The sequence below is a fragment of the Macaca fascicularis genome, chromosome 9 (assembly GCF_037993035.2).
Source record: "Macaca fascicularis isolate 582-1 chromosome 9, T2T-MFA8v1.1".
Classification (NCBI taxonomy): Eukaryota; Metazoa; Chordata; class Mammalia; order Primates; family Cercopithecidae; genus Macaca; species Macaca fascicularis.
Window position 1 is genome coordinate 31,454,392 of NC_088383.1, and position 24,105 is coordinate 31,478,496.

At 44.4% G+C, this 24,105-nt stretch overlaps 1 protein-coding gene across 1 annotated transcript in view; it reads left to right on the plus strand.

The window, feature by feature from the left end:
• LOC102129023 (supervillin-like) overlaps positions 1-24,105 on the plus strand; it is a 41,367-nt gene that overhangs the window by 11,773 nt on the left and 5,489 nt on the right. Inside the window, 11 exon segments of the mRNA XM_065520476.2 lie at positions 915-962; positions 9,370-9,525; positions 13,683-13,773; positions 13,860-13,979; positions 15,591-15,768; positions 17,997-18,169; positions 20,430-20,585; positions 21,885-22,021; positions 22,634-22,781; positions 22,910-23,020; positions 23,023-23,054. Of these exon segments, the coding sequence (XP_065376548.1) occupies positions 915-962; positions 9,370-9,525; positions 13,683-13,773; positions 13,860-13,979; positions 15,591-15,768; positions 17,997-18,169; positions 20,430-20,585; positions 21,885-22,021; positions 22,634-22,781; positions 22,910-23,020; positions 23,023-23,054 (1,350 nt within the window).

The window sequence follows — 24,105 nt, forward strand, 5'->3', positions numbered from 1 at the left end:
AACATGGTGAAACCTGGTCTGTACCAAAAAATGCAAAAAGTTTCCAGGTGTGGTGGTGCACACCTGTCATCCCAGCTACTTGGGAGGCTGAAGTGGGAGGATTGCTTGAGTCTGGGAGGTTGAGGGTGCAGTGAGCCATGATCACACCAGTGCACTCCAGCCTGGGCAACAAAGCGAGAAGAAAAGAAAGGAAGGGAGAGAAGGGGAGGGAAGGGAAACTCATTTCACCAGAGAGAGAAAAACGAAATGAAGCAAAGTCTCAAAGAAGTGGTTTGGCAGGAGTCTCTGTTACAACTAACTTTGGGTTATGTATTTATTTTCACCAAATAGTTATTTTCAATTCCAACCCCATTTCAGCTTATCCGGCATTAAGACATACATGGTGACCCCCCATCTTTTGTGAAGATAGTCATCCAGCAAATCAGACCTTTTCCAAGAAGCAAAAACCCTTCATAGACTTGGCCATTAAAACCCTGTGTCTGTTTCTGAATTCCAGATGGGAACTGGATATCCTACTGTGTTTCAGTAGCTGTGAGGTCAGTGCACCCAGCTCAGATCTATGACAGCCCCAGAACAAGTGCCTGAAATTTCAAGAAAACTGAATCTGGCACATTTATATTCTCTGTGTCTGCTGCCATTGAAATTCCAGATCGCAATTCAGGAGAATTTAAAAGTCACTTTAAAGTGCGAGGATGGGAGGGAGAGAAAGGCTGGTGGAACGCCCTCTAAACTCCAGATGCTCATTCTACAGTCAGGGAATGAGTTGGCCTGAGGTTCACATCACTGCATTGTGTGAGCACGTGCATGCTGCTGTTTGAACCCAGGCACGAAATACTCGAAGGCGATTGCGACACCCTGATGAGGCTCTTCTCTTCCAATACTCTGCAATGTTCCCTGTTTGTTTTAACCTGTAGGAAGAAGGAGGAGTTGCGGATGATATTGCCATTTCTAATCTGCTTTGGGTAAGCCTGACTCTAACACAGGTGTCCTCTAGATGGTGGCCAGTATTACACCTCACGTGGGTGTACACTTCTGATCCTGGGTGGTTCCTTTGTGCACCCTCCCTGGTGCTTTTCTTATCTCCAGACCAGATGCAGCCTTTGCCCGGAGTGGAGAGCTGAGCCCATGCCCTTAAACTATTTTTTAAATCATGTAATGAAAATACTTTTAAGAAGATATTTTCTGTTAAATGTTAAAACTGTCAATCAAAGTGATGGTTCCTCTCTCTGTAACTAACAATCTTCTATAAATTAACTCATTTAATTACTGCACAAAGCTGACTCAGGTATATTTACCGCGCTTGTGTGGATTTATTTTAGCATCAGCATTCAAGGGAGGACTCTCTTGAAAAGAGAACTGAAATTGCAATGAGTCAATTAACAGTCTGTTAGAAAAAATCATTGTTTTGTCTCTCCCTCCCCCATGTCCCTGCCTGGCCCTGCTCTGATATATCCTCTCTTTTCACCTTAAATCCTCTTGCTTTGCTCTGTAGGAACCTGTATATGCTTCTACTTATTCTCCTGCTATTCCTGCTGCCCATAAATACCTGTCTTTTGTGTCGATTAATTGGGTGGGGAAAAGCCACTCATGTTAAGCCTCACTGCAATTTCTGAGCAGCAGGGGAAGAACTTCTGTTTAATTTGGGGAATAATTTCTTTGCTACATTTCACTGTGAAAGAGGGGGATGTGTGTGTTTCAGTACTATTGTGTGTGTGTCCATGAGAATGTGCGTGCATCTATAAGAGAATGTCTGTGTGTGTATCATTGATAGTGTGTGTTTGTGAGAGTGTATCTATGAGAGTGTCTGTATGAGTGTGTGTGTCTATGAAAGTGTGTGTGTATCTATGAGTGTGTTTCTGAGTGTGTATCTGTGAGAGAGTGTGTCTGTGTCTGTGAGAGTGTGTGTGTGTCCATGAGATTGTGTGTGTATCTATGAATATGTGTGCTGAGTGTGTATCTATGAGAGTGTGTGTATGAGTGTGTGTGTGTCTATGAGAGTGTGTCTGTGTCTGTAAATGTGTGCACAGGTGTGTGTTTAATTGGTTCTTCATGTATTTAGGGTCAGTCACACACACACTGATCCTTGGCTCAGATTTTCAGGTGGACTTGGTGGCATTAATTCCCCTCAGTCATGAAACTGGTTTAAGGGAAGAGTGTCCCCTTTCAGCCTCCACGCTTGGATCCTGAGTCAGGAGCCCAGGAGAGGTGGCCGTGTTTTTCGCTCCGGCCCAGTGGGGATGTTGTCCTGCTCAGTTCCTAGAGGAGGAGGATATGGTGGAGGTGGTTTGGGGTGTGGAGGGACAGGGAGGAAGACTCAGCGAGGGGAGGTCCCTCCAGTGACCCTAATAAAGAACCAGAAGGAGCAGGTTCCAATGGCCCTATTAAAACTAGAGACCACGGACCCCCTGTCCCTTCCCTCCATCCTAGCTGTACTCACTCTGAACCCCACCCTGGAGGGGAGACCCGGCCTGGCTGAGCCACTCTGTAGGTGAATAACATGAGAAATGTGAACAGTTGTTTTTTTATTTCCCCATGGAATGTCCTTGGTGTCAAAACAGCTCCGCTTTTCCAGGAATGCCAGGCTCCCATCTCCTCTCTGCAGGGCTTTGCCCCGTCACTTCCCTCTAGGGCCTCTTTCCCCTCCCTCTAGGGCCTCTTTCCCCTCCCTCTAGGGCCTCTGTCCCCTCCCTCTAGGGCCTCTGTCCCCTCCCTCTAGGGCCTCTGTCCCCTCCCTCTCAGGGCCTCTGTCCCCTCTCTCGCAGTGTCTCTGTCCTCTCGCTGTATAAACAATCGGCAATTATAAACAAAGTGATATAAACATCCATGTGCAGGCTTTTGTTTGGACATAAGTTTTCAACTCATTTGAGTATCAAGGAGCATGATTTGCTTTATCACATGGTAAGAGTATGTGAGTTCTGTGAGAAACCTCCAAACTGTCTTCCAAAGTGGCTGCACCATTTTGCATTTCCATCAGCAATGAATGAGAGTTCCTGTTGCTTCATATCCTTGTCAGCATCTAGTGTTGTCAGTGCTTGGGTTTTTGCCATCCTAATTGATGTGTAATAGTGTCACGTTGTTTTAATTTGCAAATCCCTAATAATGGGATTTGCAAATTAGATATTCAGCATATTTCCATATGCTTATTTTCTATCTATATATCTTCTTTGGTGAGGTATCTATTTAGATGTTTTTCCTATTTGTTAATCTGGTTGTTCTCCCATGGTTGAGTTTTTGTTTTTGCTTTTGTTTTTTTTTTTGAGACGGAGTCTGGCTCTGCCGCCCAGGCTGGAGTGCAGTGGCCAGATCTCAGCTCACTGCAAGCTCCACCTCTCGGGTTCACACCATTCTCCTGCCTCAGCTTCCCGAGTAGCTGGGACTACAGGCACCCACCACCTCGCCTGGCAATTTTTTTGTATTTTTTAGTAGAGACAGGGTTTCACCGTGTTAGCCAGGATGGTCTCAATCTCCAGTGATCCGCCCGTCTCGGCCTCCCAAAGTGCTGGGATTACAGGCTTGAGCCACCGCCCCCGGCCCCGTGGTTGAGTTTTAAGAGTTACTTAAATATTTTGGGTAACAGTCCTTTGTCAGACATGTCTTTTGCAAATATTTTCTCCCATTCGTAGTTTGTCTTCTCATTCTTTTAACAGTGTCTTTTACAGAAGTTTTTAATTTCAGTGAAGTCCAGCTTGTTAGTTATTTCTTTCTAAGATATTGCCTTTGGTGTTACATCTAAAAACTAATCATCAAACCCAAAATAATATAAATATTCTCCTATGTTATCTTCTAGGAGTGTTACAGTTTTGAATTTTACAGTTAGGTCTTTGTGATCCAGTTTGAGTTAATTTTTGTGAATGGTGGAAGATTTGTATCTAGATTTTTTTTTTCACATGTGGATGTCTAGTTATTCCAGCACTCATTTGTTGAAAATAGTATCTTTTCTTCATTCTATTGCTTTTGCTCCTTGTCAAAGATCAGTCGACTATATTACATGAATCGATTATTGAGCACTCTATTTCATTGATCTATTTGTCTATCCTTTTACTAGTACCACACAGTCTTGATTACTGAGGCTTTATAGTAAGTCTTGAAGTTGACTGGTGTTGGTCCTCCAACTGTTTTTTTTTTTTTTTTGATGTGGAGTCTCGCACTGTCTCCCAGGCTGGAGTGCCATGGCACGATCTCAGCTCACCTCAAGCTCCGCCTCCCGGGTTCACGCCATTCTCCTGCCTCAGCCTCCCGAGTAGCTGGGATTACAGGCTCCCGCCACCACGCCCGGCTAATTTTTTTGTATTTTTAATAGAGACGGGGTTTCACCGTGTTAGCCACGATGGTCTCGATCTCCCGACCTCATGACCCACCCGCCTCGGCCTCCCAAAGTACTGGGATTACAGGCGTGAGTCACTGCGCCCGGCCCCTCCAACTTTTTTCTTCCCCTTCAGTGTTGTGTTGGCTATTCTGGCTCTTTTGACTCTCCACGTAAACTTTATGATCAGTTTGTCAATATGTTCAAAATACTTTGCAGGGACTTTGGAATTGCATTGCATTTATAGATCGAGTTGGGAAAAACTGACATCTTGACAAAATTGAGTCTTCTTATCCACGAACATGGAATGTATCTCCATATATTGTTAAGTTTAAGGGAAAATAACATTTGCCAAATACATTTATGTTTCATCACTTCAAAATTAAAATTTCAAAAAATTCTATATTTTTCTTCTGACCAGTTTTTCCCAGCCGAATGTAACTATTTTACATACCAAGTATGTAGCACTAGCTCATCTGTGTTCTCAGAGGTCAAGTCACTCCTTTTCTTCCCTCCAGCAATACTGGTGTCTTAATATTTAACAATACAAAGGTTCAGAGAAGAAAACAGAGCATTTACACAGCACACAGGCTCTGTCTAAATGGACTGTTTGTCTCTGTGTCAGGCTTCAGCCTGAATTCTCTTCTTTCTCACATGCCTCAGGACTGTACCAGAATAAGATTTCACTTTATTCCCTTCTTTTCATCTTAGGAGCTGGTAGATGGTGACAGGACTGGAAAGCAGTTACTTCGAGATCTGAGCCTAGACCCGTGATCTTCATCTTTTGTTCAGGCTACTTGAGGCTGTATGCAATGATGAGGGACTGAAATTTCTCTTAAGGAAGGTGCAAAGCTAAATTTCTTTCACAGTGTGTAGACATCGAAATGATGCTAGCGTTTTTGAAAACTGAAAAGTACAACTTTATTACATTGACCATTTTTCTATTGCTTAATAAGTGCTCTTATAATTTCTTCCTTTACAGTTTAGTTTAACTAGATGTGAATAAGATAAAAATTTAAAAACCAGATCATAGTATTTTCTTCCCATGAAGCTCTCCGGTTGTGGAGTTTTACCCTGAAATCTATCCTAATCCTTATAATACGTCTTAGTTCTACCCTCTCTTGTTGGATCACATCCCTGTGTGAGAAACATTAAGGGAGATTTGCTATGATTTCTCAGTCGATGTATAAAGAGAGAAGCAAACCCATCAGCAACATCACACAACCTAAAAGCATTCATGTTAATTCAGTCTTTGCATAGTTTCTAGCTGTGACCTACCAAGTCTCTGACCATCTTTGAAAGAAGACGGTCCTTTCTACCTGTTTCACTACCTTCTACACACACACACACACGTGCATACACATACACAAATACTCATTTTCTCCTCCACCCTCTCTCTCTGCCTCTCCCACCACATTCATGGGATCTATCTTTGAAAGGATAAAGGACAGATGGGGTAGAGATTTCTGTTCAGATTCTTCGCCTATTCTCTTACTATTCCAGTCAACACTCAACGTGTATCAGCTAAACCTGGGAAATGATACAGTACTTATTACTGTACATATGTCCTTCTCTAAACAAGGAAAGAAAAAATTAGAAGGAAAAAAACAAGACAATAATGAAGAAGCTAAAAAAAGCAAATGGACAAAGATATCCATCTTCTTTGTTTTCACATTTTGAGTTCTAAAATAGAAGAGCAAAGAATTTTTATTAAATTCTTTGGAGTATAAACAACCTATATTATTTACCTCTTTATAGAGCCATGTAAAGTCAGACAGCAGGAATTGGGGAGCTGTAAGCCAACCCTACTAAGTAGCAATGTTAAGTAGAAATGTTTAGAGAAACAAAAATGTTTATGTTTAATACTATCATTTAGCAGAGAGTGAAAATTATTTCTTCTTGACCTACATCTGGCAAAGAAATTGAAGCTTTCAATTTTAAAATGGTCATATCGGCCCAGGGTTCATATCCATCATGTACATGAAGGGCTCTGGGGGAATCCCAGTGCTTTGAAAAACAAAATTGTTGACTCAAGGCTACCATCTTTCTGAGTCACCATCCACACCCACTACCCCACCCTGGACTGTCAAGATGCCTCAGAGAATTCACCACAGAGTTGACTAAGTGAATAGTGAATCACCATCATGATGGCTGGACCTTTGGAGACGCCAACTTTCTTGGCACTTGGTATGTTTCTTGGAAATATTTGAAGCCAAGTGTCATCTTGGTTTGATTAAAATTCACTCCTGAAACTTCATTTTCAAAGAAAACATATTCTCTTTGTTGAATTTTGATGAGGTCTTTTGGGCAAGTGAACCTCATCGTTTATTTAAAAAGGATACATGATTCAGAGAGTTACTTGGAATTAGGGGTTTCTCGCCAATCATGAGCAGAAAAGTTAGGATTTTTTCAAAAAAATTAGTAAATCTTAATTGTGATAAAATGTTAAACTTATAGAAACATTTCCATTCTAGACAGAGCACTTTCATACCCTCCACCAGAACCACTCATCGTTGACATTGGCCCCTTCCTTCACTCTCCCTCCCTTCCTCTCTCCACTCCTCATCCCACTTTCTTTCTTTTTTTTTTTTTTTTTTTTTGAGATGGAGTCTCGCTCTGTCGCCCAGACTGGAGTGCAGTGGCCGGATCTCAGCTCACTGCAAGCTCCGCCTCCTGGGTTTGCGCCATTCTCCTGCCTCAGCCTCCCGAGTAGCTGGGACTACAGGCGCCCGCCACCTCGCACGGCTAGTTTTTTTTTTGTATTTTTTTTAGTAGAGATGGGGTTTCACCGCGTTAGCCAGGATGGTCTCGATCTCCTGACCTCATGATCCGCCCGTCTTGGCCTCCCAAAGTGCTGGGATTACAGGCTTGAGCCACCGCGCCCGGCCCTCATCCCACTTTCTTGCCTTCTCTTCCCCCATCTCATTTTTCCCACCCCAACCATATGCCAGTAGTTTGGAAACATTGTGCTCCTCTACCATTCAAGATTTGAGTGTGTATTTCCTAAAGTCAAAGATATTTTCTGCCATAACTACAATATGGTGATCAACATGAGGAAGTTAATGTTGATACAATATTTATCTGATCCACATCTGTCTTAAATTGTGTTAATTTCCTCCAATAATGCCCTTTGCAGCCCCCACCCCATCTAGGATTCAAGCCAGGATCATTGGTTGTCATATCTCTTTAAGAAAAGGTTTTTAACCCAATTTAAATTGGCAGGGACCTCAAAATCACTTCTGGCTATGAGGGTTTTATAAAAGAATCCTGTGAAAGAAAGATTTGTCACTTAGATGGTGGAGAAGCCCACGTTCATAGCTTAAACCAAATCTTCCCAGTGCAGACCTGATTTTGTGCTGCTGGAAATGAAGGGAAGGTGCCTTTCCTCTGTCAACCCCCATCATTCCAGGGCGTTAAAAAAGTGAACTGTCCCCATCTCCACTCTCTTCCTGTCTCTCCTGAATCAGGAAGTTCTCTCTCTTAAGGGAAGTGGTTTGCCATAGTGAGGAGGAAAGGGATTGGGGAAGAGAATCTCCGGGGTGGGCTTCACTCGGGGCTCTCCGAGTCCTCCCCTGTGTCAGCGTGAGACCTTAGGATCACAACGATTCATGGAAAATGCCAAGGAAAATGCCTTAGAAAGGCAGACCAGCTGGGAGACCTGCTAGAAGATGTTGAGTAGTGCTCAGAAGCAGTTTGAAAGCAGATGCCCTAGGAGCCTTCTGGGGGACCTGCTAGAAGAAGGTGTGGAGTGCTCAGATGTAGTTTGACGCTAGTGCAGATGCACTAGCAGCAATGGCCTTCCTCCAGTCTGAAAGACGGGGAAAGTGAGAAGCCAAAGCCAGGAGGCCATCTTCAGCCCCCAGAGCCCTTTCCAGAGGCGACCTGCAGGTGACAGCCAGGGACATGGCTTCTTCTCTAGAGGGGGCACCTTTCCACTCTTCCTTCCTTGGCATTAGCTCCATAGCCCCTGTGCTTCTCCCCTGCTCTCCACCCAGCCCTGTGCCTCACCATAGTCAGGGGTCTTGTGGTGCAGGGAGGGATGGCTTGAAGGCAGAGGGAAAGCAAACTCTGCCGGCCAGCGTTTGAGGACCTCCTGCCCTGATATCACCCGCGACCACCACCTACACTCTTCTCCCCAGTACACATCACTCAGTGGCGTAAGCCCTGTCCTCTGCCTTCATCCCTGCTCCTCTCCCTCCCTCCTCAGCCCCATCTCCCCATCCCAGGCCTGTCCTGAGCCCCTTCTCCTTTCCTGATGCCCTCTGAGTCCTCTGTAGCTTCTTCCCCTTCCCCTCCTGCCACATCCCCAACTGCAAGTCTAATGAGCATCACCAAAGGCTTGGAAATGGAAGAAGCAGATATCTCCAGAGACTTTCCAGTCAGAAACTGTTGAAAGCATTTTCAGTAGAATGTTATCGTGCATGTAGGTTACGTCTACAGCATAGTTCATCTTCAGCGTCAGATCTCTCACAGCTTAAAGCCACTTCCGTGGGCTCTCCTGGTTGCCTACCTGCCCGCAGAACATCAGTGACTGCAGGAAAAAGCAAACAGAGTCCCAGCAAACTTTCCCCTGCCCCTTATTCCTAACCAGCCTCCCTCCTTCTAACTGGGCAAGTTCCTTGCTTGCTCATGTGGATAAAGTTTTCTAGATCAATCATGTTCTTTGTGAGTATATAGGGATAAAAATCTCCCAGTTAACAGAGTTTAACTAGATGGGTTAAGACAGAGAAACTTTAAAACCCTGTAGAGTCCAGGGCATGAAAACAATCTATTTTGAACTCTTTGTGTTTGCAAAGGATTTTTTTGGTGCTCCAGTGCCCCAAACCGGTAAGTCACAGGACAAAGGTGTTCATCTAAAGTTTCAGTATCGCCAGTGGTTATCTCCGACCCAACCTGGATGTAAGGAAGCCGAGCCCATTTCAGATAGAACATTTTTGAACATCTTTGGACAATATACTTACTCCTCTTTGTCTACCTGCTTTTTTCACTCATGAAATGCTGCAGGCTGAGATCCACACCGCTGTCATTTCTCTCTCCTGTTTTCTGTTCTGTACATTTATGAACAGCGGGTCACAGAAAGTCGAGAGAGCCAGATGACGATTGAGGAAAGGAAGCAGCTCATCACTGTGAGAGAGGAGGCCTGGAAGACGAGAGGCAGAGGAGCGGCCAACGATTCCACCCAGTTCACTGTGGCCGGCAGGATGCTGAAGAAAGGTCAACGTGTGTGTGTGCCTATGTATGTGTGCCTATGTATGTGTGTGGTGTGTGCACAATGCACACCTGTGAGCACACTCACCCATGGAGGGCATGGTGGTACATGATAACTCAATTTAAAAGAACAAACCATGGTCTCTTTAATTTTTTTATTAAAAAAAAATTTTTTTTTGAGAGATCGGGTCTTGCCCTGTTGCCTAGGCTGGAGTGTAGTGGCTCAATCATGGCTCACTGCAGCCTCAAACTCATGGGCTCAGTCTTCCCACCTCAAACGCAAACTCAAACTCAATCTTCCCACCTCACCCTCTCTAGTTGCTGGGACTATAGGTGTGCAACACCATGCCTGGCTTTTTAAAACTTTTTTTTTTTTTTTGAGATGGAATCTCACTCTGTCGCCCAGGCTGGAGTGCAGTGGCGTGATCACAGCTTACTGCAAACTCCGCCTCCTGGGTTCAAACAATTCTCGGCCTCAGTCTCCTGAGTAGCTGGGATGCCCGCCTCCATACCCGGCTAATTTTTGTATTTTTAGTAGACGAGATTTCACCATCCTGGCCAGGGTGGTCTTGAACTCCTGACCTCGTGATCCACCCACCTCGGCTTCCCAAAGTGCTGGGATTACAGGCGTGAGCCACCGCGCCTGGCCTTTAAAACTTTTTATGTAGAAATGGGGTGTCACTGTGTTACCCAGGCTGGTCTCAAACTCCTGGGCTCAAGTGATCCTTCCGCCTCAGTCTCCCAAGTAGCTGGGATTATAGGCATGAGACACCATGCTCAGCCTTCTTTAAAAGTTTTAAACTTACTGACATTCTGTACATGTCTTTTGGGTAGGTTCTGTGAGATAGTCCTACTGAGTATCTTTTCTTCATAAATAATGTCATCTTCAATGTAAATGCATATTTCAATTTGTCACTATCTCAAAACTTACCCCTTTGGAATTGAGTGCAATTGTAGGTTTCAAAAGCAATTCAGATCTGCTAGCAAATATTGGTCCTTTCCCAGAATTACTTTTAAATCATTTCCATTTCCTTGTGACCCAGCAACCACATACCCTAAGTCAGCCTTTCCCAGTAAAGAAGTTTATCCCCTCTTCCTTTTAGGTTAATTCCTAGGTCCTTCTCCATGAAATCTGATTTCTCTGACTGACCAAGCCAATTCCGTATATGCTTTAATAAGTGTCTAAAAGGTGTGCTCAGTTCCAAGGCAGTGGGGCGTCCCTGCTGCAGTCCTCTGCTGCTGAGCTCTTGGAACTGATTTGATGCCTGTATTCAAACATGTATGAAACTGACTTACATATGAAATGCTTAGTAAAGTCACCTGAGAGCTTTGAGTCTTCATAGGAGTGTTTGGGGCTTTATTTCCTATCCTGCAGGAAAATATTAAAATTTGGGGTCCCTTTGTCACCTATATGCACATACCATCATTTTCTAAGCTATTATTTAAAAGCAGATTTCCCAACTTAGTGGTAAACATTTTCACATTCACTTCATCTTAACATCTCGTCATCAGCTTTATAGGCTTAGCTTTCCTTTTTCTCAAAACCTTCAGAGAATCACACTTTCATGAATAGGACCTAATTCATTATAGGTACATAATAAATGTCTGCAGAAGGAAAGGAGGGGAAATCCCTGAATTGTAACTAACTCAAATCTTAGCAGGAAATCCCTTCCAGTAGATCTCTTCAACCTCATCTTGGAATTGTGAAAAGATAAGAAAAGATAGTTTACTCTCACATTAAATTATTTGCCAATTTTCTGCATCAGATCACAGAACTGGATAATCGTGTTTAAACTCCTTTAACATGAGCCCCAACCCTTCTTTAACAGAAGCACCTCCTTAGGCGCAGAGTGACTAAGTAGAACTGGAGCTGAGAACTTGAATTAGACCTCAGGTTTTCCAACTTCTAGCCCAGACTTTTATCTTGAAGACTTTCTGCTTTGGTTTCTTTTTTCCTCTTCCATCTTAAAAATCCTAATTTATTTGTAAGTGAGTTCTTACTACCAAATTCCACTGCCCTTGTCCGCATTGACATAAGAGGATATAGATTGGCTCTTATGCAGGTTTGGAGAAGGAACAGTTCCCATTTCTCTGTGAATGAGTTCGCTTTCATATTTTCCTGAATATATCAGGGAACTTGATTTAACAGGTGCTATATGGCTCACTCAGGAAATTATCTTCTTATGCTTTATAATTAATGAAAAAACTGTTTCTTATATTTCTAATATTTGCCATCACCTCCTGGGTTATATGTTTCACTTGAGTCATTAGCTCTTTTTGATTTGTAGTGATAAGGCATCCGATTTACATTCACTGAAGAATAAAATAACCCCCTACACAACAGCCTGGGTTCCTACCTCCTGGGAACATCAGGCAACCAGGAGTGACCACTTCTCAGTGCGTTGCCAGGAGGCATCCGGGGCCTGACCTTCATTCTCTCACCCCAGAGACCTCTCTTCTCCTGCTAGTCTCCTTAGGACTTTCTCCCTTTTTTATATTCCTCAATTCTGTGTAACAGCACTCCACAAGGTTCCTGTGGTATTCTAGGTTTCTTCTGGAAGCCAAGTACTCCAGCCACACCTGGAGTAAGCGAGATGTGACAATGTTCCCGAAGAGAGTAGGTGACTGGTTGCTGTACCTAGAATTCATCGAAAAGAGCTACGGGGGATCTTTGTTTTAACGTTTTGTAATTTGCATCTCTATGCCCTGAGCCATTCATTGCCTAAGGATCCTTATCTCTAGCTGGGAGAAGAGCTCTTTTGGATAGTGCCACTGCCTGAACCGCCAGCAGGGGGAGCCATGGCAGCCGGGTTTGCCTGGCACCGGCCAGGACGGGGAGGGATTTCTCCGGTTGCTTTGGAAACCAACCTTCAGAGTCAGCCCTGTTTATTAGCTGCGGAGTTAACGGCTTCTGTGCTAAAGAACTCCTCTGATGTCTCTTAAGCATCCTTCTAGTGAGTGATGGTTTCCCTCCCCACCCTGTGATACCAGATTTTATTTATCTTTATCATCTTTCAATAAAGTTTACTTTCTCGTGGATATAAACCCTTTGCAGTTCTGGCAATTGAAACAAATTTTAAAACTTTTATTGACATCATCAACCAAATATATGTGCAAAATGAGAAGTACTTCTAGGATGTTACCTGCAACTTGAGTTTTAAACCATTTAATGGTATTTTTTATTAAATTTTTATGCTGTAATACTTCTCCCATTCACAGGAGGAAGGAGCAGAATCATTCATTCATTTGGTTTTCCTTGTGATAGTGATTGGCATATTCTCTGGATGTTGTTCATCCAGGGATGCATTGTCATCTAAGTGGCAATGTCATCTAAGGATTTCACATTTATTACAAATGAGTACAGAGAACATTCACATCTCATTTTGTTTTTTGTAAATGCACTAGTTTTCTTTCCAATGCCTTCCACTTAGGTTAGGGAAGCGATACTCATCCTTCTCTTTACTAAGTTTTCTTCTTCCAGCTGGATACTTTCTTCATGCTGGAATTCCTCCCTTTCCCTTTCGTATGTCTCTGACCATTTGCCCTTTTAAAGATTCCTCACCCTGCTTCTCAGTAAATATACGAGGAAAAGCATTTCCTGTTTCCGCCCACATGGGAGATGGACAGGACCTTCCAACACGCACAGTCAGTCCAGACCTGCCCTGGTCTGTGGTTTCTTCTGAAAGGTTTGGTCCTCCTTGGGTTACTGTCTGTGTAATGTCCCCAAGGCCACTGTCCCTCCCTCCCTTCAGCCTGGAGGAGAGCTTCAGTGCTGAGGGTCACTTGCTGGCGAGTGTGACACAGCTCATTCTGCAGATGGCACTAAAGCACTCTCAGCTGCCCCCGCCATCCCCAGAGGGCCTCAGAACTCACAGCTGCATTTCCTCAAGTTTACATGTCACGAATATGTTTTCCCACGTCTTCAGCATTCATTTTGGAATATCAGCTTGTCAGCCACTACGATCCTTGGAAATAATAAAATCCTGTCTACATTTGCAGTTGGTTGTCCCACAGTCGCTGTACCTATGAAGTGCGTGTGTGTGCGCCTGCATGTGTGTACATTCTTATATGTTGTGCCGTCTACCCTGGGACTCCTGGAGATCCATCAGGGTTCTGGACATTTCCAGAAGTGACCCTGAGATGCTCAGTAGCTCGTCTGTGTGTTCCGCAGGTTTGGCGTCACCCCACTGCCATAACCCCAGTAGCCTCACCCATTTGCAGTAAAACAAGAGGCACCACACCCGTTTCCAAACCCCTGGAAGGTAAGTCGCCAAGGCCCCGGCCATGCCAAGCCTGATCAGAAGAGGCCTCAATGATGTGGTCTCACTGACAGTTTCTGCTCACCTAGATATCGAAGCCAGACCAGATATGCAGTTAGAATAGGACCTGAAGTTGGACAGGCTGGAAACGGAATCGGACATGAAGTTGGACAGGCTGGAAACCTTTCTGAGAAGGCTGAATAACAAAGGTACCTACCAGAAGCCAGAAGGTTTTGCTCTCAGAATCTCTAAGTCCAAATTCTGATTGCTTTTCTTCCTCAGCTAAATTGTTTTCTTTCCATTATGGCTTTACTAAGTCATACTGTAATCATTATCTTTGTTGTTATCTTCAAAAAATGAAGTTTTGGTCAAGACTGATTAGACTATCAACCCCTGATTCACTTGATAATGTACTAAATTGGGGGCCCCAAAAACACATTTGCTCTTGAATCTAAACTCTTGGGATGCCATCCAATCGGAATTGTGAACTGAGTGATTTTGCTTATAACTCTGAAAGCAGATTATTATATGTCGGCCAAATCAACATGATCTTGGGCCTGGTGAACTTTAAATTGTATGTTATCAGTTTCCAATAAGCTAAAAGCTGACGTTATTTCTTATAATCACAAATGATTTCTAAAAGAAAATTATGGCAAATGAATATTGAAATAAATATTTCAATATAAAAGTCAATGAAATACACAAAATAAAAGCAATATGCAGAAATTGCCTTTTATCTCTTGATTAAAATGTCCAATCCAGGAAACTTACCAAATACTAGGCACTGGGAGCCCCTCCTATTGACAGTGACCACTAAAAGGTTGAAAATAATAAAACCACCACTGAACAGAAATATGAAAGTATAATATAATCACTAAACTAGCTAAGAAAGGAATACCAATCAGCAAAGCATTTATTACAAATGTGGAACAGTGATCTAGCCTTGGGTTAGCAAGCAATGGCCATTGCCAAATCCAGCTGCCCACCTGCTTTTGTTTTTTGTTGTTGTTTGTTTTGTTTGTTTTTTAGAGACAGTGTCTTGCTCTGCCACCCATGCTAGAGTTCAGTGGTCCATCATAGCTCACTGCAGCCTTGAACTCCTGGGCTCAAGCAATCCTCCCACCTCAGCCTCCTGAGTAGCTCCAACTATGGGTGTTCACCACCAAGCCTGGCTAATTTTTTTACTTTTTCTCTTTTTGTAGAGATGGGGTCCCACTATGCTGCTCAGGCTGGTCTTGAATTCCTGGGCTCAAGCAATTCTCCTACCTTGCTCTCCTGAAGTGCTGACACTATAAGCCTGAGCCACCATGCCCAAACCTGTTATTGTAAATAAAGTTTTATTGAGACACATTCATGCCAATGTGAGCTTTTGCATTATAACAGCAGAACTGAGTAGTTGCAACACAGGCCCCATGTCGCCCCTCCCCATGCAAAGCCTAAAATGTTTACTGGCTGGCCCTTTTCAGAAGAAGTTTGCTGACCCTTGATGTAGAATGAGGCCGAGGCTGGTTCATCCACCCTCAGCAGAAGCCAGTGCAGGTTCAGAAGCGTTCAGTGGGTGGGTGTGTGCAGTAAGGTCAGCCTCCCTCTCTCCCACCATGTTACTGCAGAAGATTTGTTCAGGTGGGAAGTCCTTACGTCAGAGATAGGTCAGAGATTAAGTAAGGGCCTGGGAAGCAACCACAGGACCCTGTATATCACAATCATGTTTCCTCCACTCCGGGAACTTAGGAGGAAATAGAATCTTCAAACTATTGTGAGGCATAATGGGAGTCCTTGTTTTTATAAAACTCTTAAGTCATTTGCTTGTTTGTTGATAGTAAGCGGGATGCAAGAAACGGTGCTCACTGTCACCGGCAAATCTGTGGAGGAGGTGATGAAGGCGGATGATGATGAAACCTTTGCCAGATCTTACCACAGTGTGGATTATAATACGCCCACAAGTCCTGTGGAGCTGGACGAGGACTTCAATGTCATTTTCAATCCTTATGCACCCAAGTGAGTTATTTGGGTCTGCGTCTTTCCTCCACTGAGAAGGGCTTCCTTCGCCTACACACAGCATATCTACCAGGCTCTTTCCCCATGTGACCTCCTTCTCCTTCTAACTCCATCACAGGGGCGTTAGTATTCTAGAGCCAGGGCACGCTGTTGCAGGAGCCAGGGGCACAAAGCCTCCCAGCAGATAAAACATGCAGACGGCAGACCAGATGTGCAGGCAGGCAGACCCGTGTGCCACAGGTGCTTGTCCTGTGCCATAAAGAAAGTGTCAATGGATTTTTCACATAACTTGAATACTGTTTTGCAGTTTTTAGGTTTACATCACTTAGCAGAGTTCAACGCCTGTCTTTCATTTGACATATTTAATTCTTACTCATAACTTTGCAAAATATTTGGATGAGATGGGCTCAAATTAGTACAGCTCACTAGAAAATCAGTAAGGCATGTTACTTAGCTTCCAATCATTTACAAAATCAATAGATCTGCGGGTTTTCTCAGTGATGACTAAGGGTTTCTCTTCCCACGGGAACATGACTAAACCAACTAGGAAAAGTGATTATAGTATTAGGAGTCCGTCAATCTCAAGTGCCAGAAAAACATCCCAATTCAAACCGACTTCAACCAAAAAGAAAAATGAGAGGGGTTTACTGGCTCACTGGCTGAACAGTGCGGAGGGGTTTACCAGCTCATTCGCTGAACAGTGCGGATGGGTTGACCGGCTCACTCGCTGAACAGTGCCGAGGGGTTGACCGGCTCACTCGCTGTAAAGTGTGGATATGGCCTCGGGTTCTAGCGGCCCCTCAGAACACAGTCTGTCTTGGCTTTGGGCTGGCCGCACTCTCCGTCAGGCAGTGGCCTGACGGCAGATGGACACCCCAGCTCTAGAGTCACAAGGCTGCCTCCCTGGCCAGCCCAGCACAGGTAGCTTCTCTTCCCAGTAGTCCCAGCAGAATTTCCAGGTTTGATTTTCTTGGCTTCAACTGGAGTCCCGTGTCCATCCCTAAACCAGTCACTGTGGCCAATGGGATGGAAGATGCCGACTGGCTAAAGGCGGGTCCCTGGGTCTCCTCTAGAGCCACGGTGGGGGCGCAGGGAGGTGGTTTCCCCAAAGGAAAATCCAGATGCTATTACAGAAGCAGAGGAGGACACGCTGGACAGGCTCCACCCACGGCAGTCCACCACGCCCATCGGGTCTTTCCTGCGAAATTGTCAGAGTGACAATCTCTTCCATTATCATATATTTAAACTGCTCTCGAGATATTTTTTGCATGTTTAAGTTTGTTCAATTTGTTTCAATTTGCATATTTTAATTTCCTACCTTAAAAAATGAACCCTTTGCCATTTTCCACCTCAAAATAGTATTTTGGGTATTTGCATACGTAGCTATTTAACCACTTCGCAATCTTCCACCCACCTAATGTCACTGTTTAAATAGTTGTATATCATAATTTAAACATGTATGTATGTTGACACACACATATGACACCATGGTATGTAAAGAGGCCTTTCGGGCACAGAGGCCCGCGCAGTGGAGGTGGAGAGTGGCAGCGGGAGTCTGTTGGGAGATCGCTTCGCTCGGTCTGCTCACCTCCCCGGGGCTGGTTTTCCACCCCAGAGTTGTGAGAATGTGGGGTGGTCACAGATGGTTGCGGGCCCATTTTATTTCAGATATTCTTCCCAAAAGTGGTTTTTTTCAGAGGGGGGCAGTGAGTTGAGTGAAAGTTAGTCGTGGAGAGACAGTAAGGGGACGGAAAGCTATTGCACAGGGAGAAAGTTTAGTCGGAGCGAAGAGGATTACATCAAGGAGCCGTGGTCTGCAAATTCCCTAGGGGCTTGCGGGAGACAGACAAATAGACATGGGTGTATGATTCCAAAGTGAGAATTAGGACACGTGCATGGGCGCCGTAAGGAGAGGGAAGAGCTTCCTAACCCTTAGAGCTGTCTAGCAGAGCCATGAGCCGCCCGGAAGTACTCCACACCCTTCCAGGCAGAGACCAAGGGGCATGAGTGAGTAGGGGCGTCCGGGCGTGGCTGAGATTTGAACTCAGTGGGCTTGCATCCCTCTTCCATCTCCAAGATTCTGCGACTCCATGTCAGGGGAGTGGCGGTGGGAGGAGGAGTTGCAAGACTCATAACAAAATCAGGAAATACCCTGTGGAGTCCAAGACCCACAGGTCATCCAGGGGCGGTGTCGCAGACTGGGACCGCGGCTCTGCTTCCATCCGCAGATTGACGTCTTCTGTGGCCGAGCACAAGCGGGCAGGTAGGCACAAGCGCCGGGTTCAGGCCTCCAAAAATCCCCTGAAAATGCTGGCGGCAAGAGAAGATCTCCTTCAGGAATACACCGAGCAGAGATTAAACGTCGCCTTCATGGAGTCAAAGCGGATGAAAGTAGAAAAGAGTGAGTATTTGAACCCCCACCCTGCTTCTGTGCTTGGGAATGGTTTTTTCCGAAGATTTACTCATTGCTTGGTTTTCTGCCTTGTGAAGGCCAATAATGGTGCTCAGAAGACCCTCATGAAGTAAAAAGGAGTAAGTTTGCACGTACATGTGCACGCTTACCTAGACTTTAAAGATTTTTCATGGAAATTCTCACAGTGTGTACCACCTGTTCAACTGGTTAATTCAGATTATCCTGGGGTTTGGTTTTTGTTTTTGTTTTTAAGAGACTGGGGTCTCATCCTGTTTCCCAGGCTCATCTCAAACTCGCTGGCCTCAAACAATCCTCCCACCTTGATCTCCCAGAGTGCTGGGATTACCTGCACGAGCCACCATGCCTGGTTACAAATTACCCTGTTTTGTTGAGTTTTCTTTCTGGAAGTTAGAAGAGATGGATATTTCTGAGTATGGTAATTCAGCCATTTTCAGCTCTGTAGATCCTGAACACAACCATTCTTCATTTAATCTTATTCAAGAGCAAGTCATTTGATCTCTTACAGTAAAACACCTCAAATCACTGCGGTTTCTAATCCTAGATTTTTTTTTTTTTTTTTTTTTTTTTTTTTTGAGACAGAGTCTTGCTCTGTTGCCTAGGCTGGAGTGCAGTGGTGCAATCTCGGCTCTCTGCAACCTCTGCCTCCCAGGTTCAAGCAATTCTCCTGCTTCAGCCTCCCGAGTATCTGGGACTACAGGCGCACGCCACCTCGCCCAGCTAATTTTTGTATTTTTAGTAGAGTTGGGGTTTCACCATGTTGGCCAGGATGGTCTCGATCTCTTGACCTCGTGATCCAGCTGTCTCGGCCTCCCAAAGTGCTGGGATTACAGGGGTGAGCCACCATGCCCAGCCTCTAATCCTAGATTTTTATATTATTAACTAACACATATGCCAGTGCTTTTCAAATTGTTCTTGGTAGGACCCTGAGCTTCTCAGAATTGGGATGTGGGCTGAAGGGAGCTGGCTGGGGGCAATGAATGGAGGCGAGGAGATGGGCTTCAGGCTCTCACTCCCGCCGTAGGCTGAGCCACACTGTTCTCATCTGCCCATTAATGTGGGGTTCCATCATTCTGAAACAGTGATTTTCTTGGTTTGAGGTGATAGCATGCATAATCTTGATTTGTGGAATAATCTTGCTATAATTTTTGTTTTCCCATAACATAAACCTATTTCCTCATGTTTTTCTTAGAAATATAGTATTTAGATGAAGTGGTTGAGTCTTTTCATTATAACTAGTTTACTAAGAAAGTATATTTCAGGCTGGGTGTGGTGGCTCACACCTGTAATGCCAGCACTTCAAGAGGCAGAGGCAGGAGGATCACTTGAGCCCGGGAAGTCAAGGCTGTAGTAAGCTGTAATCACAGCACTGCACTCCAGGCTGGTGACAGAGTCAGATTCTTTCTTAAAAAAAAAAAAAAAAAGGCATATTTAAAAATCACAACACCACAATTAATTGACAAATATTGTCATATTTCTCCAAACATAATCCCAGTAAAAAATGTTCTGAATATCTCTCCAGCATATACATTTTTAAAAACAATAAGTTGGAGAAATAAAGATTTGTTAGCACAAATCTTACATGCATTTCCTGTGCTTGCAGTTTTGGGGGGCTCAGGGGTTGGATTAGTGATGACTGACTGACCCATAGATGTTTGCACTGAAAACCCGGCATCTTATAAATACAATCTTAACTATCTTAACTCTGAGAGCAGTAGACCTCAAGATAACATCTAGTTGATCACTTTGCTTCAGCAAAAGATTAGAACCTAATCATCCCTTACAGAGTGCCTACTTTTTTTTTTTTTTTTTTTTTAACATATAAAGGGTTTTGGTGAAAACTGTCTAACAGTCATCTGGCATCTGTACATTCGGGCATCTAAAAGTTGTTAGGATTTATAACAGCTTTCAGTGGAATTGCAACAAGTGAATCCAGCTCCTGGTTTTGTACTAAAGTGGCTGGTCCACATCATCACTCAATTCCTGTCCCTCTGCACAGCGCAGTGTGACACTTGTCTACAAGCAGTTTATATTTTCAATGCTGTATTTAATTCTTAACAAAGTGGTTAAGCACTGAATTGCACATTTAATCAAACTTGATTACGTTTTCCCTTTCAGGATTCACTTGAAAAGGCAAAGATGTTGAGTCAGTTGTGAATAATTTCTGACTGCAAATATTGTCACTGTAACTGAACCTCCTGCGTTGTCTTTCCTTATTCAACCCACCCAGTGTCTTCCAACTCCAACTTCTCAGAAGTCACCCTGGCGGGTTTAGCCAGTAAAGAAAACTTCAGCAACGTCAGCCTGCGGAGCGTCAACCTGACGGAACAGAACTCCAACAACAGCGCTGTGCCCTACAAGAGGCTGATGCTGTTGCAGATTAAAGGTATTTCAGAGCAGCCTGGCAAGGTGACTCAGGGCCCGTGGTTTCTGTCTGGTCACATAAAGCTTCCTGACTGTGTAATTCATCGCCTGTGCCGGGAAGGGAACGCACGCTTTTTGAGAACCTACTGTGTGTTCCTTGCTATGCAACCTCTTGTCTCTTAAGCTTCCCCCAATCCCATGACATAGGAAGTATTCTGCCCATCATGGCTTCCAGAGGCAGGAATGTGTCTGGGGTCCCAGCAGCTACTGGGTGGCAGAGCTGGATTCGAACCCAGGTCCCCCCACTCCGGAATCCCAGCTTTTGCTCCTGGTGCCCCGTGCCCCATGTGGTGGCCAAACATCCATGCAGTTACCAGAGGTGCCCTACGTCATCAGAGGGGCTCTCTGCTCCCTGCCCAGTCCTCCCCGAGTCAGTACAGAACCGGGGAGGAAGACACAGCTTGGGGAAGGAATCAAGGAAAAGTGGATGCAGATGAAGCCCACCTGCCTTGCACTCCAGTGCCCTTCCTGTCCGTAGCCAGGGAGATTCCAAAGACGAACCAGGGGGCTCTGGGCCATGAGGAGGGAGACTCGGCTGCCTCCTGGCGGCCACTGTATAGATGAATCTTCCAGATGTGAATGGAGGAAATAGCCTCTCCCTCCAGGAGGGTTTCCCAAGTCTTTCTGCATGACCGCTGTCCTATTGTGAGTGTTTAAAAAGACCAGTGACAAACTCAAATAACCGATCTCTGTCCTGAGTCCTAACCCAGAGACTACACGATCAGTGTAATTGTGGAAAGCTCAAAATCAACAAATATTTAGGAGAAGGTGTTGAAAGCCACAGAAGGTGGTGGCTCCATCCTTCCTGTTGAGAGGCCCCTAGGGTTCTTAGTGGAAACTCCCCAGGGAAAGATCTGACCCTTCCGGAAGGCGTGGCTTCCCTTGCCTGGGCCACAGATGTAATTGGGTGCAGCAGGTGGCCAGGGGAGAGAAAGGCCCCCGGAGAAGAGTGAAGGAAGGAAGAGGAGCCTGTGCGCTCATCTCCCTGGAAGGGGGAGCCCTCATTAACCCACACACGTGACACTGATAATGGTCCTGAGAAGCGGGTGACATTTGGGAAAGCACGAACCACACAAGCAGCCACTAGTGCCATCATGATGCCCTTTCTAAATCCCGCTGCTGCCACCCTGGGCATGGGCACTCTTATCAGCAGACAAGACTCTTTAGAAGTGAAAGTGTCTGCAGCAGAGATGCTTCCAATGTGGGTGCGTCCTGTCCCCGTTCTGTCTGGAAAGACGGTGATTGTCTGCCTTGTGTTCAGGAAGAAGACACGTGCAGACCAGACTGGTGGAACCTCGAGCTTCGGCGCTCAACAGTGGGGACTGCTTCCTCCTGCTCTCTCCCCACTGCTGCTTCCTGTGGGTAGGAGAGTTTGCAAACGTCATAGAAAAGGCAAAGGTTGGTACCTGAAAAATAAAAATGCTTTAGCTAACCTCTCCTTTACACACCAGTGGAGTGTTCTTCCTGGCGTCAGTCACAAAGCTTCTTAAACGCCAGGTGTTGCATTCAAATGAGAAGGGATAGGTAGGATTTCTTGTCCTGAATGTCTCTCAAACAAGCCTTCATTACGTGTTTAAATGGAGTGTTTGAGGACTATGACCTACACCCAAGTGTTTAGGTCCTGGGTTTCTTCTTACTCCTGTGTAAAAAAGGACTTTAAAGGAAGCGACTTTAAAGTCCTTTATCCCAGGTAGCTGCGAAGTTCTGCCATAGACCTAGTGAATGAGACTGTCATGGGGTAAAGCCCAAAGAATGATGTTTTTTTAAAGCATCACATGTGACCTATTGAAGATGGAGAACTGTTGCTCTAAAGAATTGATACTCCCTGGTCTTTCAGTTACATTTTCTTGAGGTCATTGAAAATACCCAGTAACCAGTATCCACCCACACCCATGATCACAAGGCTTTCCTTGCAGGCACACACTGTTTCTCCCTCTGGTTTTGACACGTGCCACTCTGTCTAGCCAAGGGCTTCTCTACCCAGATAATTGTATTCCTTTCTTTTCTTAGGCCTCAGAACTTGCAGCTTTAATTCAGACAAAGAGGAAGTTTGATTGTAGAGCTACTTATATCTAAACCATCGAAGAAGGAATTAACATACACACTCATGCAGCCAAAGACTTCTGGAAGCTTCTGGGTGGCCAAACCAGTTACCAGTGTAACACTTTATTGCACTTCAGAGATTGACAAGGCTTGAATCTGCTTTCTCCTCCCTTAGCTCATTCTTCTAAACCAGCTATTTTGCAACGTAAAATGTGATGCCCTCCTGTTGTTCTTATCCCCAAGCTGCTGGAGACCCAAAAGAAGATGAACTCTATGAAGCAGCCATAATAGAAACTAACTGCATTTACCATCTCATGGATGACAAATTTGTTCCTGATAACAACTACTGGGGGAAATTCCAAAGTGCTCCCTTCTGCAACCCAAAGAGGTACAGCCCATGGGCTCTGCCCTTCAATGAGAAAGCACATTGAAAGCACTCAGCACAGGCTGCCCAATAAATTAGAGAGTAAGTGCCCAATAAAGGTTAGCCAGTGTCAGTACCCATTGTAGAACATTTACAGTTTTTTAAAAGATTTTCTTTCTTTCTTTCTTTTTTTCTGAGACACAGTCTTGTTCTGTTGCCAGGCTGGAGTACAGTGGCGAGATTTCGGCTCACTGCAACCTCCGCCTCCCTACTTCAAGCGATTCTCCTGCCTCAGCCTCCTGAGTAGTTGGGACTACAGGTGCACGCCACCACGCCCAGCTAATTTTTGTATTTTTGGTAGAGACAGGGTTTCACTAAGTTGGCCAGGATGGGCTCGATCTCCTGACCTCGTGATCCAACCACCTCAGCCTTTCAAAGTGCTGGGATTACAGGTGTGAGCCACTGTGCCCAGCCAGAATATTTGTTATTTCAACCCATTACTGACACCTTAAATGCTAATATGGAATCCAGAATATTGTTCAAAGGTGGCATGGATCATTGAAAGCATCATAGGCAAAATGTAAATATTAGCCCTATCTCTTACATTTTGTATAAACATTAACTAGAATATTTTTCAGTCCTTAAGTTTGAGGAACAATAGATGCATATATATATATAATTTATGGATTTTTCAATTAATATGCTGTTTTTGTCCTATCACACCAGAAAATATTTATTAATTACATATATTTCCAGTACCATTAAGTATACTAAGTGTTGAGAAAGTGGAAGACACACAGGCCCTTAAGTTTTATTGGGTGGAAGAGTATTAAAAGGAATGTAATCTGGAGCAAGGTTGACTGTGTGATATGTATGGGCATTTACATGGAGGAAAAGTCACAGAAAAAGAAATCATCAGGAATAATTTTCAATAGAAAGTGAAATTGAGCGGAGTTTAGAGTTAAGCAAATTTGAATTGCTGGAAGTGAAGGGAGAAATCGAAAGAGTAAAACAAACTGTGAAAATAAGAAATAGCATTACATTCATGTATTCATTCAGCAAACACTTAGTAATC